The sequence below is a fragment of the Pseudopipra pipra genome, chromosome 13 (genome assembly GCF_036250125.1).
Source record: "Pseudopipra pipra isolate bDixPip1 chromosome 13, bDixPip1.hap1, whole genome shotgun sequence".
NCBI classification, from domain to species: Eukaryota; Metazoa; Chordata; class Aves; order Passeriformes; family Pipridae; genus Pseudopipra; species Pseudopipra pipra.
Window position 1 is genome coordinate 12,548,161 of NC_087561.1, and position 20,671 is coordinate 12,568,831.

General features: G+C 43.4%; 1 protein-coding gene across 4 annotated transcripts in view; it reads right to left on the reverse strand.

Moving 5' to 3' along the window:
• Positions 1 to 20,671, reverse strand: part of MCF2 (MCF.2 cell line derived transforming sequence) — a 59,631-nt gene that overhangs the window by 17,202 nt on the left and 21,758 nt on the right. For all 4 annotated transcript variants that reach the window (XM_064670066.1, XM_064670069.1, XM_064670068.1 and 1 more), the window contains 15 exons: positions 16,735 to 16,854; positions 15,103 to 15,219; positions 13,162 to 13,311; positions 10,280 to 10,404; positions 9,695 to 9,809; positions 9,211 to 9,330; positions 7,889 to 8,080; positions 6,257 to 6,448; positions 5,937 to 6,108; positions 3,551 to 3,639; positions 2,875 to 2,963; positions 2,581 to 2,647; positions 709 to 824; positions 526 to 595; positions 80 to 172 (listed from right to left, as the gene is read on the reverse strand). In XM_064670066.1, the coding sequence (XP_064526136.1) occupies positions 80 to 172; positions 526 to 595; positions 709 to 824; positions 2,581 to 2,647; positions 2,875 to 2,963; positions 3,551 to 3,639; positions 5,937 to 6,108; positions 6,257 to 6,448; positions 7,889 to 8,080; positions 9,211 to 9,330; positions 9,695 to 9,809; positions 10,280 to 10,404; positions 13,162 to 13,311; positions 15,103 to 15,219; positions 16,735 to 16,854 (1,827 nt within the window). The remainder of the gene's footprint in view (positions 1 to 79; positions 173 to 525; positions 596 to 708; positions 825 to 2,580; positions 2,648 to 2,874; positions 2,964 to 3,550; positions 3,640 to 5,936; positions 6,109 to 6,256; positions 6,449 to 7,888; positions 8,081 to 9,210; positions 9,331 to 9,694; positions 9,810 to 10,279; positions 10,405 to 13,161; positions 13,312 to 15,102; positions 15,220 to 16,734; positions 16,855 to 20,671) is intronic.

Sequence of the window (20,671 nt, forward strand, 5' to 3'; positions counted from 1 at the left end):
ATTGTGGGATGTTGAGGAGGGTGTTTAGGACAAAGGAGTGTCCCAGACAGTGCCTTCCTTGGTGGAAGAAACAGCTCACCTGGAAGAAGGTGCTTTCGGAGCACTGCCTCCACAGGGACTCCGACCGGGGCTTGTTCTGGCAGTACTTCTCATACATCTGGAAATCCTCTCTCTTGTAAGGGAAGCCAAAAAGTAAGTCACATTCATGAACCCAATCCTGCTGGGCAGCCAAATAAGACAAGCACTCGAACTGTAATTTTGTTTTTATCTCTGCTGCCGACTTCAATATCTAAAAGTGACAGAGTTTGGGTAAAAAAAAGCATGGCTGGGAATCACAGCAGAATCATGATGGCTGCTCTCCCCCACCTGCTGCTGGCCAGGCACCTCTGCTCCCAGGCTGGCTGTTGGTACTGCAGATCAGGAGCCTCTTACTCAGCTGACACAACTGAGATGTTGCAGAGTGCGACAAATCAGGAGAAACATTGGCCTTTGAGTGTGCTTTACATGTGAAAATGAGTCACTCACCCTGTCTAGGAAACAACATCCCACTCTCTCGGGTGCTCCCAGGCAGTTTTCCAAACTGTGCAGGAAAATTCTGCAAGAGATGGAAGAAGGGACAAAAATGCAGCTGTGAGCAAGGTAAGGTTTGGGTGTTTCATCATTACAGGAAATCAGTCTAATACAAAGGGGAACAGAGCAGCATCATACTTGTTGTGGAAGTCGTATATCTCGGACATGTTTCCGAAGAGGACGTCCTTCCTGTTCCTCAGCACGGGAGGCAGGAGGATGAGCATGGCAGGATTATCCATCTCAGCTCTGTAGCCCTGCAGGATGCAAAAAGGGCTCATCACTCAGTTGGTAAGGCCTTGGCTTGGCATCTCCTCAAAGGCAGATGAAAAGGGGACATGAATAGACTTTCAATACCATCTGCTTTGGTTCAAAGTGCAATGTACATTTTATTTGCTTATTTTTGTCTCTGAATCACTGTCTTTCAGTCCCTGGGCACATGGGATTGCAGTCCAGCAGGGAATGGCTTGGGACAGCTCCTGTGGGGCTGGCAGCACTGCACAGATGCTCCCAGTTCAACAAAGGCAAATCTCAGCCACCTTCTCCTTACTATGGCCTGACTGCAGGGTCTCAGAGGAATACTTGTTCGGGAAGAACACATCTGCTGCTCTGACCATGGGAAACAGTCATAGAGTGACAGTGTGTGTGTACAGGGTATGCAGTTACACACAACCTCACCAGAACCAGTGTAGGAGGTGGCTCCTTACAAAGCAGAGACAGCTTGAGATCAAATACCAAAATCAATGGGCTTTTTGCTCTTGTACAAGACTTGCTGAGCACCAGGGTCTTGCTCTCATCAATGCCTCAGGAACTCTGTGCTCTGTGGTTCCAGCTGCCTCTTGAAATCAGGGCTCCCAAACCGGGAGAGACACCACTGCACTACAAATCATTGAGTGGAACTAGGAAACAATGTAAAGCTCCCCAAAGTAACATCCCATCGCTGCAAAATCATTCACCAGGTATGGCAAACATCCTAACTGCAGTGTAGGGAAAGGCATGGCCAGAGCTCAGGACCATCACTGCAAAGAGGTCCCCAGCTCAAGTTGGCCCTGCCGGTCACCAAGGACTGCACAGAACAGAGGCCCTTTTAACATGAGCAGCAAAAACATATTCAGTATGTGCAGCATATTTTCTTTGGCTTTCCAAATTAATCTCTCACACTCACTATGGCTGGAATCAATATTCCTTATACTAAGCAAGCATTTTGTAGTTGATTGAGGATGCAGTAGATGATAAGTATGTGGAAAATTAGTAATTTGTATTTAAACCCTGCAAGCAGGCTTCCCCCTTGAAAGGAAATACTATTTTCAGAAAACTGTCCATTTTTCTCTATCTAGACTTGATGAGCACAGTAATAAATTTTGTACCTGCCAACTGCTTCATCATAGAGAGTGTGGTTTAACAAAAAACCCAATCAGTGCATGTAATTACCTGCAGTCCAACAGATTTATATCCTGCTTGCTCCTGGGTGAGAGAAATGCAAGGGGGGGAGCTATTTAACAGCCAACTTGTTTTGGCCATCAGCAAGAGTTATTTTGGAATAAAGTAGAAGTGTCTAGAATGGCAGTATGAGAAATTATAATCTGCTTTCTAAAGAAATGTGCTTTATACGGTCTCAAACTTCACAGTATTGAGACAGAATCCTCCCAAGAGTAAAACACAAACTTCTTTTGTCTCCTAAAGGTAAAAGAAATTAGGGAACAGTTAAAAGAAACAGCTTTTTGTACATTTTTCCCAGCACTGCTAAGACTAATTACCAGTGCTTTTGTGTACAAACAGAAGGCTTCTCCCTCATTCTAGATGAAAAGTTCATCCTGACACCAACTGTTCTTGCAGATGCCTCCAACAAAAAAAACCTAGGGAGAAAACTTGAACATTTATGACTAGCTTGGGATCTGACAGTCTGGCAGAAACCTGCCCCATCACATATTTGCTTAGTTTGACAGAGTGGCAGGTGCTCTTTTGTACAAGTCACTGCGGAACCATAAGGAACAACCTGGAGAAGTCACTCACCGTCAGAACAGTGAAGAGTTCCTCTACATACACTCTCTCAGTTTCTATAAGCTCATTTATGACATGGCTAAAACAAAGAAAAAAATAGAAGCAGATTATTTTTATGTCCATATAAAACCAACATATAATCAGTGCAGTTCAAGGAACCAAAAACGCAGGGTGATCTCCTTAACAACCAACACGTAAAACCTCAAGAGATGACACCCAGGTCAGGTTAGAGGATCTCAGGGGTGGAGCAAGGACTGGTCAGAAATAAACATCATTTTGAGGGATGTAAACGGGATGAAAGCTTACCCTTTTAGTATATCTAAGCTGTCATCACTGTCTGAAATAAAATACTGCAAGGAATTCCGTTTTTCCTGATAGTCGTGCATTACTTCGATCTGGAAGAGAAATGGGATACACTGGGAAGAGCTGCCAGAAGGGCACTGCAGGGGCTGGACAAGCCCAGCCCCTGATGTCACCATGGGAACTCTTTGGAGAAGGATGAAATATACTTCCTTTTAAGAAATCCTTGTATAAGAAACCTTAAAAGGGCACAGCATATAATGGGTGGCCAAATACTCCCAGAAATTACTCTGCTACATAAAATCTGAAAATACTGGCAACATAATTCATTAGTGCAGAGATCAGAGAAGAGTTTCCACAGGGGAAATATCTGTGGATGGGAAGATTTCCTAATACACATCTCTGTTATGAGAAGAACAGGTTCAGGGAATAACACACAGAAAATCGATATCTGTGACTTGGAAAATCAATCCAAGATAGATCTCAGGTGTTGGACTAATCCAACAAAACCACATGGATATAAGAGGTTTTGGGTTTGTTTGAATATTTTTTAAAGGGAAAAAAAAAAAAGAAAAGGAGAAAAGAAGAAGAGCATCTCCAACTCCAAAGTACAATCGATTTTTAAAGGAGTTTTAGTTTTTCAGTGTATGAAACTCACTCAGATTTCATGAATAATTTTTACCTTGCGAGAACTCGGAGTTTTTCTTGATGTTTTCTTCCCAGGGAGAGAAAGATCAAATGAAAATTTCAAACTGGAATTAAAATCCACACCTTGTGTAGAAAAAAACCACAATTACATCATGTACATCTGTAGCGAAGGAGATGGTTCAGACAGAAACTGATAAGTCACAAAGAAAAATGTTTATGAAAATATTTAGTTACCTCATACCAATAGCAAACTGACAAAATAAAGGGTATTTATCCCAAACAATACTAATACCAATTAGCACACATCACAAGGTCATAAAGGCCATAAAGTAAAAAGTAATCAGAAAAAAACCCAGAATGTCCATTAAGTGAACACAATAATCAAAACCTATCAAATTCCCTGAAGCCTGAGCAGATGATAAAAGCAAAAACAGTAAAAGCAAATAAACTACAAAAAGGAACATCGCCTACTCATATCAGCCCTTCCAGAGACAGGAAGAAGTGAGGACTTGCCAGTGGTCCTGCTTAGAGACTGCCACTGGGAGGAAGGGAACACAGATATGAAGCCAGATGGGAGAGGGACACCAGCTTCTGTTGCAAGAGTGACTTTACTCTGGCACTTGGGCTCTGACACAGCCTGTTGTACCACTTCTGTACATCTCACTACACTTCATGGCTCATCACAGGATAGATTTACTCTGTCCCCTCCCTAAGAATGGTTTAAAAATTAGAACCACATTTCTCAGATAGGCTTCAAATCCAGGGCAAAGATAAAAGAAAAAAAGGGTGTTGGGGGAGTGGGGCGGTGCAGAAATATAAGAAAGAAAGAGAAAGAGGGCAAAAGTGATGTGCTCAGAGTTGGTTTGGTTTCAGTCCACACCATAAAACCCATCCATCTCAAAGCTCTTCCGATGGAGCGCAGCATGTGCCTTTGACATTGCACATCATGCCAGCAGGCCTGCAGCATTTTGATGTTTGGTATCAAACAGAGGCCCTATTAAAAAGCTTTCTTGTCATGATCTATCCAAAGAGGAGCCTTTTGTCTTTCCCCTCTTGCTGGCTATGCTCATTCCAACACACCTGATCATCGCTTTCAGGAAGAGGATTAATGGAGGGATACCTATGCTTTGCAGGTGACTGAGTGCCTTTGCTGGAAAAATGTGCATCCCATAAAGGCATGAAATAAGTCCAGCTGAGTGATGATGGTTCTCACAACATCCCACAGGGGTGGCCACCCATTTACCCCACCCTTTAAGTCAATAATTTGTCTTTAACCCTTTCCTGTTTCTAGAAAGCTGGAAAAACTGAGTTAGGTAAAGAGGACAGTGCTCTAGTTTAAAGACTCAGAGCTTTTTTCCTGATTGAGGAAAGGGCTTCAGAAGGCAGTGTGGACTAGAGAAGGTGGCATCAGACTAGGAAGAGAAAATCTGGGATTTATTTGCTGCACTGGCCTGCATCTTGAGTAGCTTAATTCCTCTCACTGCACCTAGCTTCATTCCCATTCCTTCACTAGCTTGGCTATTTACATTAGACATTCCCTGAACTGAAGCTGCTTTTACAGCTGTATGACACCTGCTAAAATTCACCATAACCAATATTTGTTAATTCATCATAAAAATTTTGTGTTGAAACACAAATGTTCAATTACTTTTATGTAGTCAGATCACTGAATTCAATATTCCCACATAACTTAGCATGCCCCTGGTTTAAAATGTATGGACACTACTTTGGAACCTCTTTTAATTCTGTCTGATACATACAGGGTTGCCAAGGATGAAGGTTTTAATGTCATCATTTAAAGCTAACATGGTGCCACATCCCATTATCAAAATTAGGGCAGAATATTCAGTGATCTCAGTTGAATGAGAATCTGTACCTTTATGGGCATTAATTATTCCACAATTGGGATTTAGGGAAGATACCCTCAAGGAATCAAAGGGAGTTAAGCTCCAGCTCATTTCTGTTCATGAGATTTGAGCTCTTCATTTCTCCAAGCTCTTTTGCAAACATCACTCTAACTTTACGTCAGTTCCAGCTCAAGACAGTCACAGAGAACAGGCATGCTAATAAATTTATAAATCTTGACCTTTTTTCCCTGTAGTACTTAATTCACCAGTTTCCAGCCCAGCAGTATGCTAGGAAAGCAGAACTGGAGGTATGCACTACTTATGGCTCTTTTTTCACCAAGTAGGATGTGAAAATACTTAAAAAGCAACCAGCCCCATTCTTCACCCAAGTGTGAGAGGTTTGACACAAAAATTGGAAAGATAATAAATCATCTGATATATATTTAAGACTATACAACAACTCTGTAACCACCAGCAAGGTTCAGCTGGTTTCTCAAAACCATCCTGAGCCCTACTCTTCCCGTCTCAAAGCAAAATTATAGCCGAAGATACCATAAACTCAAAATATTTTACCATGTTTAGGTGAAAATAATGGTGATTTTGATCTGGGTGGATTTTCTGGCCGAGGAGCCACCAGCTGGACGGGCCGCACGTGTTTATCCAACAGCTTCTTGAAGCAGGACTGCCGATTCTCAAACATGCTCCGAACGTTCTCAAGCTTGACCTGCACCGACTGGATCTGGCACTGCAGAGAGTGAAGAAGACTCTTGTGATCAAATAAACACCATTATTTTGCACTTTGACCCAAACCAGAGAAATTATAAAGGTGACAACACCCCGTCAGAGTCCAACCTTGCTTTTTACTTGTGTAAGGAACTAGAGGGGTTGCTTACCTTCAACTCAGATGTTAAGACTGACTCGAAATCATAATGTAGGGCTTGGGGATCATAGTTTAAGTAGGCTGAAGAGCTTTCAAGAAATCTTTCTATGTCCTGGAGAGCTTTCTGAGCGCCTTCTTTAGACTGGCACTTATCCATTTGCTGGTTGGCAAGCAGGTAGGCACCTTCGTCACAGCACTGCAGAGCCTGGTAACAGCACAGGGCAAGCACAGGGAGCCAGACCGTCAGCTGCACCCCTACTACAGCAAGGTTCCCATGAGGAATGTCATTTACTGGATCTATGTTTTCAACGTGGAGCTAACTAGCACTCCTAAAGACCTCAGCAGTTACTGTGGTTTGATTAGAAAGTAGAAAGACCACATTTTTTCTGGAGGGTGATTGCAGTCCTCAACATACCCAGCCAAGTTATGCTCCCACTTGCACCTGGATAAAATCAGTGGTATAACAGACACAGAAGCACTATTCAGTGCATAGTTGAACCAAATGATAAGCAGATCTTTATTTATCTGGCTCAGAAAGCTGAAGTGGGCACTGTGGAGTTTACAACAAGACTGGCATATTTCTTGAGATAAATAAAAGCCTGGCTCTGTGCAGACCTCAACTGAGAGGAATGATCAAAAGTAATTGCATTCATGTTTTTAAAAATAATAAAGATTTTAAATTGCAGTCTAAAGTTCAACACTTGACATGCACAGGCAACAGGCTGGGGTTCAGTTGGCACTCACACACTGTGGTGTGCACAGGTGGGCGAGGATGCTCCAGCCAAGAACAACAGAGAATCTCCAATGCTGTGAACAGGAAGAGAGACCACGGAGAGCAGTACCATGTTGTGCTCCAGCAAAGCCCACAGGCTAGACCCCTGACACCAGCTAGGACTGCAAGGAGCCCAGGAGAGGCTACTGCTGCACAGCTCAGAGGCTGTCAAGGAACTGTCTGTCCCCACAGACTAGTGCAACACTGAAGTGGAGCACACAGAGAGAAAAAACAAGTTCTCCAGTTCCCCGAAAGAGTGAAAGGGAACAGGGTCAAACTTCACTGTTTCTCTTAATGGCTTCAAGCATATTACAGCCATGTGCCTTCTGGCCTAATTACCGTGAATTTCCCTAAATGAATATTTGATGCTGATTAAGATATCAAGGAGTGTTGGAACCACATGACTCCACTTCCATGCTAGCACACAGCAGCTGTGCCTATCTACCAATCTGTCACTTTATTTTACACCAAGCTACGTTCATTCTTAATAAATCACTCAGAAAAAAAGGGCTTGAGTTTATCTGAAAGCATTACCTCTACTTCACTGGGTATAAAAACCTCCAAAGTCAATTAATACATGGATGCAGCATGAAAGCACAACCAAGAGCAGCAGCTGAACTTTGGTGTTCTGAATTGCCCTCCAGAGATACCCATATCCTTCTGCTGACTTCACAGCACAAGTAGATTCCTGTTTGCTAACTTCCCCAGCTAACTGAGGGGTGAGGCACTCCTCCAGCCTTTAGGGAACACTTTCCTACCATTAACTGAAGCAAAGCTGCAAATTTCAGGTGCTTCCAGCTAAGAGGTAGAGAGGATAACTCCAAGGAGAAGCTAATTATCTGCTTCTCAGAGCACTGTGTCTCTGAACTCTACCTGCTGAAGCCGGGTATGAAGATCCAAGGTCTTCTGCAGTTGCATCTGCTTCCTTTTGATCTCATCAGACAAGACATCAGAATGGTGCCGCAGCTCATTGCATTGCTGGCAGATTAAGTTGAGTGCGTAGTGATGATTTGCTGCTAGCTGGTGTCCATGCAGTATCACCACCTGAGCCTTCCCTATCAGATCCTTCAGTGAAAGGAAGAGAATGGATTGCACGCTTACTGAAATAATGTCAAAATATCTACATATAACAACATGCACTTTCTTGTTTTACCACACTTCAGGCACACATGGAGATAAAGGCCACTAGGAGTAGACAGAATGGGTCAGTTACGCAGGATAAAAGGGCACCCATCCTCTCGGGAAAAAAAAACTTTTGTTATCCATAAAGAGGATGAAGAAGAAAACAGATTTCTCCAAACTAGCAATGCTGTGAGTGCCTGCTGTCTCCAGGAACCATGCCCTGAATAAAATGCAGCTGATGCCCAGTTTAGGCACACTATGCTCACAAGCATCGAAGAGAATTGGAGCAGTTTAGGGTGAAAACAAACAAGGCCCTTTGTAGCAGATCTTGATGCACACACTATCTTTTCTGTACACCTTGGTCAGTGTAATGGTTATGGTTTCTCCAGGGCTGGTTTTCTGCTGAGACTGCTTCCCTGCTGCACCCTGCCTGCCTGACCTTTTGTTTCTCCTCCCTCTCTTCACAAACACTTCTTCCAAATGGACAAGAAGCTTTAGGCCTTTCCCTAAGACTCTTATTTGCTCATTTTCTATGTCCAGATCTCTCAGGATTTCTCTGCTGACCCTGCCCCATGTGCCAAGCACATCTCTTTGCAAAAGTCACATCCTCAGTTGGGATCCTGTGAATCATCACTCTTCTTTCCCCTACATCTCTTAGTCTTCACCCATATGTTAAGTCAGAGACACGTCAGGATAGCAAGTTCTTTTTGCCTCTCCATGTGCCTGGTAACAAGTCTCTATTAGCACAGCTAAAGTACTTAAAATACAAATAATTTTTCTTCCAGCTCATTAAATCCCACGCCTCCCCCATGTTCAGACGTTTATCTGTTCCGGATTTTCATGGTGGCTCAGCAATTTATTTTAACTATGATAATTAAATACCCTGTTTCTGGCTTTCAGAGTGATCACAGCACCGCTGCACAGAGCAAAGACGTGAAATCGATCCTTCCATACAGCCACTTGCCAACAAATTACACCAGAACCGGGTAACTTCAGGAAACACCTCCTTCCACAAACACAGAATGTGGCTCTTGTGTTTCATTAGTGCCTCTTTCTGTGTAAGATTATCTCACCTGAGCCATACCATCGAAATGATCCAAGTCCTTGAGCCTCTGCTTCACTTGGGCAACACTGTCCCCAGTGTCGGGAAGCTCCGCTTGCTGACCCATTAAAAATTCAATGGCATTCTTGACCTAGACACAAAGAAGAAGACTGCTGCAAAGGGATACAAAGCACAGGCAGAAAATCATTCTGAGACCAAAATTAATCACACTTTAGCTAAGATTGCTAAATCCAATAATAAAACTAATGTCCAAGAACTAATTTCTAAATTCAGAGATGCTTCTATCAGCAAAATCCATGCGACTGCAGGGTAGGGATACCTAAATTAGCTCTAAATGAGGAAGCACAGTGGTCTCCCCAAGCTAGCTAGCCCTGCCGGAGTCAAGGAAAAGCAGTATAAATTAAATACTCCCAAAATAAAAAGCACAAAACTTCTCTCCCCTCCATTTCATCTCCAACTCTCCCTTCTGCCAGTGGAAGTGCATCTGGTCATACCTCTTGAAAACTTTGCTCAAACTTCCACAACTGCAAATATTGTTCCATTTTTAACTGGTGTTTTTCCCAGAAGCCATCAAAAGCAGTCTCCATCTCACGCAGCTGACCAAGTAACCTTGAGCACAGAAAAAGGACAATATTGGAACAATTTGTAAACAGAGGACAAGCAGAGATGGACAAGCTGTAGAGATCACCTTTTCATGTCTTCTGAAACCAAGGTCTCAGAAGAAGACAACAGACGTGTATATATGACTTGAGAAGATATCAGAGAGAATTTTAATGAAATCATCACTGCAGATGACAGCACCTGTGTGAACCAATTGCTATCTCCATTTATCTGAGTAATACCTGGGAGCCTGGCACTGAAGAACCCTGCATTTGCTCCACAGCCTCATTGTAACAGTGGGGATAAAAATCAGAGCAGGTCCAAACCAACTGATAGAAGTCAAACAGCAACTTAACGGGCTTGGAACAAAATTCTGGTGTCTTTGTCTTTGGTAGATGACCTAAACAACATATCTACACCTAAATAACTTGAATGTTTCCACTGAAAAATCAGGGAAATAAGAAACACAGTGCACTTACCGATTCACAGTCTCCCAGTCTCCAGGCCTCTCATGGTTCTGGTCCTGACTGCATTCCCCAGTGTCAGGCTCTTCAAAACTGCTCAAAAGCAAGTTTCCCTCTTTTGTGACTGCTGTAATATCTTCCTGTATAACACAAAACATTTCTGATTCAGGCTACTTATTTTGAGGTAAGGATAAGTAATTTTGTGTTTCTCCTGCCTTAGTTTCCCTGTGTGAAATGAAGCACCAATATCCATCAGACCAAAGGACTCCCAGAAGATGTTTTAGTTCCTTTAACATGGAATTAGCCCCTGGAGCTGCAGGAGGCCACAAAATTATTTGAGAGGCAGGAGGACAGCACTGCCATGGCTCTCTCCTGATGAGCAGGTGGGGGTTGTATGAGACATCTATCCACAAGTTCAAGTCTTCAAGCAAGTAGGCTGGGCTTCTCCATCGAGGTCATGACAGCAGGTTGTAGAAAGAGCACCCCACTGTGGGACAAAGACTGAGACCACATGGCATCATCACTTACTACAGCCTCTACATACAAAATCAACACTTCCAATGCAACACCCACTCGTAGACAATTTAAGCCCTTGGTGTGTTCATTAGCATCAGCTGAGGTGCTTTGTGCTTTGCTGGGCTCAGCCCCAAAGCAAACAGGTGTGTTTAGTCAATTATTTTCAGGAAAAAGACACCAAACACAGAGATGAGAAAGAGGGAGAAAATGCATGTAGATGATGAACAGAGTCAGAAGAGGCCCTGAAGGAGGGACCTGTGTATGGCCCCACTGGACAGGCAGGTACCGGAGGAGTAAGAACCCATCCTAAAAGATAGTCAAGTCTCCATTGCAAGAGAAACAACAGCAAAATGACTTCAGGGAGAAGATACAGAAAACTCAGACTTGCTTAAATGTCTGCCTGCCCCTGATAACTCATGGCAACCTAAACATAACAGCATCTTCAGTGCAGCAGCCCAGGAAAACGACACAGCTGCAGGAGCGTCTCCTCTACCACATGCAGTCAGCTGCCGGTTTGCAACCCTATCACTAAAACGTCCTGGAAGATGACTGCAAGGCAAAAACCCTATCTCCTTTTGATACTACCACATCCAGGAGACTCAGAAGGGAAGAGGAATTATGCAGCATGCTTTAGTCTGCAGGTGGCTGTTATTTCATCCTCTTACATCTCCGTCTCCAGAGCCCTGCATTCCTCTTTTGATTCAAAGCTGTTCATTATCCACAAGGCAAAGTAGCCTGACTGTCAAACAGGTGTTAACTTGACTTTTTCCTGTTTAGTATATCAAAGAGGTTAATTTCTTAGTTACTTTGTTTAATTAGTTTCTGTCACTTTTTTATTGTGCCTGCAATCAGCTTCTGTTCAGTATCACAGCTACATAAATTATTCTGATCAACTCATTATTTGAATTCAGCAATCAGCTGTACCAATCCTGGGGTTGTCATGAGAGAGATTAGGATCCAGTGTCTTGCTGTCACCACAATCTGTGCACAGTTTCTCATCTGCTTTCATCTTTCATGGTCTTAGAAGGAACATAAGAAAAAAGCCAACAGATCTCATCTCATTTCAGTCAAAAGCCAACGGGCGGTTTTGATATTTGAAATTAATGGATGAGGAATTAAAAGCAAGAGATGCCTTGTACTTAGTGATGCTGTGCTTTATATGCAAATGAAAACACATTACATGTTTTATTTCTCCACAGGGGCAAGTGGGTATTACTGGCTGGTTTATACACAAAAATACATCGTGTAGTTGATATTTGCCCCCTGCACTTTGGCTACAAAGTCCTCAGCATGAAACTTAAGTCAGTAAGTCATACTGCAATAGATGTAGCTGCTGTTTCATACTACTCTCCTCATTTTCAAAGAAGAAATAAAGGCCCATTGGCAGTATCTATGATAGTTCCTATATGTGCACACATACATTTATGCCTACACACAGAACACTTTGGATGTCATTTTCAGTATTTCTTACAGACAGATTTCTGGGAACTCGCTGTCAGGTGAATGATAAATGATTATTAATGAAAACAGATACACTTCTTTGACTTTGGTAAATAAAACCTGTCAGAAAGCAAAAGACCTCATTCTTCAGCCACACAGAATGACTATTAACACAGGAATCATTTCTGAAGTGAGGGTTTGGGGACACACCCATACTGCTCCCTGAAAGATGCAGGAGTACCAAAGACAACAGCTTGATAAAGCAGCAGCTAGTTGCACTAAAGCTTCCACTGACTTCTTTAATAATATTAATAACAATCAAAAATAGTTGAAAAAAAAATTAAAATATTAATGAAACAAATGTTCAGGCAAAAGATGAAGGCTCACATGAAGACAGGGATTGCGTTGTGAATGTCTGTACCATGTGCTCACACAAAATCTTCCTCTTGGATGCTCTCCAGCACAGTTCCCTTAAGTTCCCTCAGAGAAGCTGCATCAGGCAGAGGGACCTGGGGACAAACCATCCCTCCAGACCTGCTGATGAGCTTTGTGTGCAGCTTTTTCCAGCCACAAGGGTGAAGCAGAGGGGATCCCAACTGAGGGCATGAACATGCAGGTGACAAAGCCTCCCACCACCCTCCTGGCAGCGAGACGTGCTGAGCGCAGGGGAGGAGCAGGCTACAGACACCGACTGCTGCAGCCAGCAAGGAGGCGGCAGCTGAGACAGTTTGCTGGATGCTGGCAGGGTAACTTGCTCAAGTGGATGGCAAATGTATGGGCAACACACAGAAATAGTCATGCTTTGTTCTGTTTTGTCTGTCAACACGTACACATGCATGGGAGGGAAGGAGGAGTGTGCAAAACAAACAGGCAAAACAAACAGGCAAACACCAGAAATCCCATCTTGCTGTGCAAACAGCAGAGCTGCTGGTGAGACACACCTTGAGCTGGTAGTACTTCTCCGTGCGCAGGGCCAGGATGCGCTCGATGGAATACATGTCGTCGGGCAGCTCGGTCTCTGCCAGCTCCATGCCAAAGGACTGTAACATCTGTGCAATTTCCTTCACGGTTAGTGCAAAACTCTCTATGGCCTGGTGGGAGACGATAATTGCAATCAGCCTGGGATTCAGGGTATTCCTACAGCTCATTAAGAGTGTGTGAAGAGCCAAGGCTGAGATGTGCAAGGGAGCCCAACAACTTGCTCGGACAGAGGTGGGTGGGATGTCCATGGCAGACAGAGTGGACATCCCATGCTTGGCCAGGTGGCTTGCAGTGCAGACTGAATCTGCCATAGGATTGTATTGGGCAGAGATACTTCATGCTTTGCTTTCTGCTGTTCTTGTACACTGAGATTGTTCCTACCACATACTGGAGATCTACAGCAGAAGCCATCCCAAGATCCATCTCACATATTCCTGTAATTCCTCTTCTATTATCCTTCTCCTCTGATTAACTCACACAAGCAACCATCACCAGACAGTGGGGTTTTGGAGTTGTATTTGGCTTCCTGGTGATGGATGTTTCCATTTTTGCAAGCCCAAATGGTGGGTTACAGGCAGTCTGGCACCACAACCACCTCATCTGCAGATTCACCATGAGGACAAGGGATGGAGCTAAGCGGGGTGCCAGAGACAAACTGGAGAGAGTGGGGTGGAAATAAGTGCTGTTGGTAGCTCCCCAGCACTTCCCTGCCAGCCAGTGGGAGCTCTGGACAGCAGATGGCTCCCACACCACTGGACAAGGTGGGGGTCTCACACCTGGTTTGGCGCTCCAGCTCCGATTTTGAGAACAGGGTAATCATAGAATCATGGAACCATTTAGGTTGGAAAACAAACTCAAATGTAACTGATTGCTGTTATATATTTCTTTTAAAAGCATTTATTTTCCATGGAAATTTCAGGAAATGTTTCATGACCACTCTACAAGGGAATTTTGAGAGCAGTTTTTCAGATGGCACATCTACTGTGGGCAGCTATGGTGTAGAAAGTATGTTTTTCTTACATTAAAATGTTTTGTCATTCATTTTGTCATTTTTGTCTCCAAGTGTGAGAGTCATGCCATTATCACTTTAACGCATCTTGAAAAAGAACAAAACTAAAAGCAAAAAATCTTCAAAAATCATTAATTTGGCAGTGCATTAGTGTGAACTGTCAAAAAGTTAATGGCACAAGCAATAGCTTGACTTATTCCAGCTACAGTCTTGTGCTTTTGTCTTCATACTGAGCTCCACACCTGCTGGTGTGAATGATGTTGCAGGACAAGGGGAACTGGGATGTCTGGTATATTTTCCATTAATGCTTTAGTTTGTTGGGAAGGTAATTGGGAATCCAAGCTGCCATTCATCTGGGAGGCAACATCCCAGGGAAAACCAAGAGTGTGCAGGAAGCATAGAAATATATGGCAAGGAACAGCTCAAGGAATTAAATGCCTGATTCCTGGCAATATTGAAGGAAAATTCTTGCAAGGAAAGGAAAAAAAAAATAAAAGGCAATTTTCTGAATCCTCTGCATTTGGTCTGTATGAAGAATGCAGTTTCATTGCCCCAGTTCCCAAACACAGTTCTGATATTAATCACATGAAGCAACCATTATGAAAAAAGAAAAAGCCTATTTTGTATCTCCCATTAAGAGAATTTTAATAAAGATTTATGAAGACAGGTCTTCCGGGAGCAGTTTCAAAAGGAGCCTGAGGGATTTAATCATCCAGTTCCCTAGTAAACCCATCCAGTTCTTAATGCCACTTGGCTCCCTTGCATATCTCATCCAGCAGTTATAGCTGGTTTCAGGGGTTACTCTCAGCTCCCCACTGCTCACTGCCTTACTGAAAACCTTTCTCAGTCACTCCCAAACACCAAGAGCCCGGTGCCCAGCCCCAGTACGTACAGTCCTGAAGATGACCCACTCGCTGTGGCAGTACTCCAGGGTGCCCCCAAACTCCGGGGTCAGTTGCTGCTCATCAATGTACGTCAGCAGGTCGCTCACCGAGCTCAGCATAACAACCTGCAGACAAGGCAACCCCGTTAGCTGGGGGATCATTGCTTCTACCCAGGTCACAGAGACTAAGCCTACCGATCTTTTATGCATCTAAAAATTGGGGTTGCTCTAAATATTGTTTTAGAGCATGGCTTTCTTCTTATGTTTATGGCTCAACACGGCTTTTATTTGTTGTATTTGACCACTTCTGTAAGCCAGCCCTGATCTCCCAGGTGCTTTCTTCCTTAGTGCAAAGCACAGTGAGATGCTGCAGTATCTGACTGCAGAACAGAGCTGAAAGCAAAAGTGATGCAGGTTTAAGCAAGGGATGACCAGAAAACTGCAAAAAAATACATACATTTCAATAAGTTATGGAACATTGACCAGTTTCACATAAATATACACTCATGAGTTTTTTGTGTGTCTAGAGCTGCAATGGGATATGTCAGGAATTTACGAAACTGTGCAAATGACAAACATTTTAGAGAGAAAAATGTAAAGTTTGTGAAAATCATACTATTTCCTAAAGGAAAACATTGATTTCTTTTGTGTTTGTAATTGCATCAACCTTAGATTCTATAAATTTACTTTTCTTCTCTTAATTATTCTCATTAAATCCTATAATCAAGGTGATTTGAGAACTCTGGAAATTTTGACTTGAGAATATAAAACCATTTCAGCTGCTATTTTAGAAACAAATACCAAAATAATGTTGGTATGGAGTCTACACTGAGATGAAAATGGGTGGAATTCATAGCAAAAGCTTCAGTAGACCTGTCTTTTGACTTTTCAGATGTTAAGCAAATTCCTGAGTATGGATTTATCCTCCCCAAAAGCATGCAGCCTATATAGGGGATGAGGACAAGCTGAGAAACTCATCACCCACTACCATGGGCACGCTCTGTGGAGAGCAAACTGTGCTCAAGAGAGCTGGAAAATGCTACAGGAGAGACTTGGTGGAAATAGGGCATTTCTGGCAGAGGCACTGTGGTTACTCTTCACATAGAATTACAGAATGGTTTGGGTTGGAAGGAACCTTAAGACCATAATGTTCCAACCCCCTGCCATGGACAGGGACACCTTCCACTAGACCAGGTTGCTCACAGCCTGGCCTTGAACAATTCCATGGATGGGGCATCCACAGCTTCTCTGGGCAATCTGTGCCAGCGCCTCACTACCCTCACAGGGAAGAATTTCTTCTTAATATCTAATCTACATCTCCCCTCTTTCAGTTTGAAGCCTGTCCTATCACTTTAGTCCTTGTCCAAAGTCCCCCTCCAGCTCTCTTGGAGCCACTTTAGGCCCTGGAAAAGGGCTCTAAGGTCTCCCCAGAGCCTTCTCTTCTCCAGGCTGAACAACCCCAACTCCCTCAGACTGTCTCCATAGCGGAGATACTCCAGCCCCCTGAGCACCTCTGTGGCCTCCTCTGGACTCGCCCCAGCAGGTCCACGTCCTTCTTATGTTGGGACACTGTCAGCCCCTGACCTGAGTTGTACAGGCAGCCCCTGGTCACGCACAGGCACAACAACTCTGCACTCGTACCGGTAACTTGAGCAGAAAATCCTCCTGGCTGAACCGAAATCCAATGTCAGTGAAGGTGCGCTGGAAAAACCCCGTGGGACGAAGAACCATCACTAAGTGCAGGTTCCCTGGGAATGATGCCTGTAAGGAAATAGAGATGTCATTCACCTTGGGGATGTGGCAGATCCAACAACAGCTTCCAAATGCACTGAAAAGAGGGGATTTTTACTATTTTAGTATTGCTTTTGATTGCTCCTGATGGCTTTTCCTTATTTTTAGAAACAGGAAGGAGACACTGTAAGCAGTTTAGAGATACAAGGCATTAACTGCAGGAGGGTTGTCCAGCCCCAGTTCCCTTTGGAGCAGGCAGAAGTTCAGCCATGCACCTTGGAGGGACACTTATTATAAACTTTAATAATATATATACTGTTCATCATTATAACTTGGAGAGTGAAATTACAACTTAGCAGGGAACAGTGGGCTGGAACATCGAGAGGAATGACAGATTGAGGAAGCAAAATTATTGCCAAACTTGCTAATCATCCCATAACTGCATTAAGCACACTCGTCTTGTCCTTGGTAATTACCAGGCAACATTTAATTTGTGGCAAGAATTTGGAATTTCCTGTCTACGCTGCTGGAGCCTTTTTTCAAGCATATGGTTGGCAGGTGCATTTTCAAATAGATCTGTGAAAAGGGTGCTTGAGAATGAAAAAGAATTTTTAAGACAGTAGGAGTCACATCATTAAATTATGGATAAGCATATGATGCAAAGATTTGAGTTAATTAAGACATATGATTTACTCTGGGATCCTGCCAGGCCAGGTTACATTTCTCCATATATTCCTCCTTATATTATCCTCCTCCATGAAACATCATAATAGTATCTATACCAAGGATGAGAATAATGAACATGTTTAGGTATTTTGCACTTTGGGGCACTTAATCTGTGCCTCCAAAACAAAGATCACCCCCATAAACATGCATTAGTGTTGTTCAAAACAGCCATGATTTACTCTTGAGATCTGACATCCATGAAATCATTTGCTGTCACTCATTTGCTATGTTTTCTTTGGTAGGAAGGCTCAGGTTGTGGCTTCCACTGCCCACAACTTCACTTAGAAATGGACAGTGACTTTTAGGATCATATAAGCCACATAAATTCAATATATTGATCTGGTGTTATTTTAAGTAGGAACAGAAAAAAAAATTAATGTGAATGAAATGCCAAATTTATACCCTTTGGAAGTCAACAAGAATGGTGCCAGGGACAAGGATTTGGCACTAGAAACAACAGCAAACCATTAAATAACAGAGACACTTGTGCTGGCTCCAGGCCCTGGGTCCTGTGCTCCTGCTACACAACACTTGGGTAGCACGTAACATCTCCAAAAAGTCTGCTGTCCCCAGATACACAAGCATGGCTACAGCCATGGCAGACTCCAGGAATCAACTTCCATTCCCATGACACCTGTAGATGGACCAAAAGTCTATATGTGTCCATGGAGTCTCCAGACCTTTGCAGCTCTGAGACAGGACTTGCCCAAGAAAGTGTGGGTGAGGACCTGCAGGAGATGCAGGTTCAGGTCCCTGCTTAATTAGCTCTACAAGGAAGCTCATCTCTCCTGCAAGACAACCCCAGGCAGGCCCTCCAACAGCACAGCTAATAGATGCAGCTCAGGACTTTTATCTTGATCCTCCCATATTACTAGAAAGAAAATCATCCACTGACTACTGGATATCTCAGAGGAGTTAGAGTGGTTCCTCACTTTGAGAAAAATCTCTGCCTGGGATGCAGCAACCTTCACTGAGGAAAGGCACCACCAGAACTGGCACTGGTTTGTAGACAATGCTGTAAATTCTCAGTTCACTAAAAATGTCTAATATTTCACTGAAAAGTCTCTGGTAAGCTCGACACTCATCCTCCAGCGTGTCCCAGAGAAGCAGATTGCCTTTCTCACTTCACTGTGCTGGCTCTCCATTGGAGCTGGTAAATACTCCTACTGCTCTTTCCAGGCCTGTTGGCTGACCTGGCTAGTCCTTGGCACTGTCATGCTCTGGCACATCCCACAGCACTAGGACATCCCATGGAAAGACCTGTCAGTCTGTATTCATGGCCTTGTTGTGCCCGTCTCTGCAGAGCTGTGAGTACATCAAATGTTATTCCCTCATGCCCACCCTTATGTCCCTGTTTACCTCATTCTACATCCTCATCATTTTCCAGTGGGCATTTCTCTGCAGACAGGACAACAGTAGCATCCCCCAACAAGGTTTCAAAGTTCTCACCAAGAAGCCACAATGAGCTGCAGACCTCAAAGGGCAGGATGCTGTTCCTCCAAGATAAGCCCTGTGCTCCTGCCATTAATGGCTCAAACTGACTTGAACTAAAACCTTGTGAGGGCAATGGCCTTACATTGCTTTAGATCTCAGAGGCTGCAACTTGAGGTCCTTCTGCATGGTTGTGAGTTCACTGCATGTGAATCCAATGGTGAAGTTCTACAGAGCTTTGGGAAAGTTCCTGTTTCTAGTTCAGAAACACAACTGCCTGTTCAGGTCTATGAACTTTAGGCTCCTACTTTGATCCCCTTCTGAAAAAATGCATTAGGAATATCTTTGAGAAGAACAAGTCAGAAATTCCTCTTTCCTTGATCTTACCTCATTATCTCCCTTCATTCCCTGTTCCCTTTAACCCCATGCAGCTCTTCAAGCTTTGCCATCTCCTACTCCTTCAAGTCCTTTTTATCATGTACCCTTTGGGTGCTCAGCAAATTCCCTGGAGAGAGGGGCTGGGTGTCCAAACCATATTCCCCCATGGGAACCTGCAGACTTTGAATGTCTTCTCCTATGAGCCCTTGAGCAGGAAACCTACAGCTCCAGGAAGATGGACCAGCAACCAGGTTGCAAGCAGAGCTGCCTGCCAAAACTACACTGCAACAGTGAAAAGGTGTGAAATGCCTGTCTGAGAGCAAAGATGCCCTTGGACCCCTCTGTTTTCACAAATGCAGGATGCCAACACATTCCACCTGGGTTTCCAGGACAGGTGATTTGATTTCTGCTCAGTTTAGAAAGCATTTGGGGATTTTTCAGCTGATCTTATATACATAGGACCAAGGTCAGCACTTACAAGTAGCTACAGAACAAGAAACACAGCTTTGCAAATGATACCTAATGCATTTCAAGCATGGAAAAAAATGAACACGCCAAAAAATAAGCTTCCAGAAAGACAGACACCAATCAAACTATGTCCTGTGCCCCCCTAGAGGCTTAAGGGAAAGGATGAAATGTTAGAAAAAAATCACATAGACCAATAATCCCTCAGATATAGCATTCCTGAAGGGACTATATTTTTTTTGATCATTGCTACAATTCCAGAGCTGAAGTGTAGATAAGTTTCCTGCAAACTGAAGTCTAATGCTACTGAAGACACTGCTGCTAAAACCCCTTTTCCACAATGTATTCAAGAAAGCAAAGACAAAAGGGTCCTTAAACTTGCCTTATGCTTTATCTTATAATTTATAACACTGCAAAGAATTGTGTGCATTTAATAAACTTTGGCTTATGTAACAAAGCACCTAAAGAACCCTCTGAAGCCTTTGCCCTCTGCTACTCCTCTGCAGCATATCAGGAAAGGCAGGAAACTACCGGCGCAATTCCACTAAATCAGGCAGTTGGCAAAATTTCACTACTGTTAACTATCTCACTGACCAAAGCCCATGCTCACAACATCCTTCTCCTTCCAAGGACACAGATATGTGTACCTTAAGGCCCCAGTTCAGCAACTTTTTTAAATGCACACTTAACTATAAGCACCTGATTTAATCAATAGGGACAAACTGGGCTAATAAAGCACAAGAAAGAACATGCACTGAAAGTATCACAGTTATTTCCTCCTTAGTGAATATCTCATCCTGACACATTGTGATTTCCCTCCCAGTTTTAGTTATTCAATTTTCAGAGA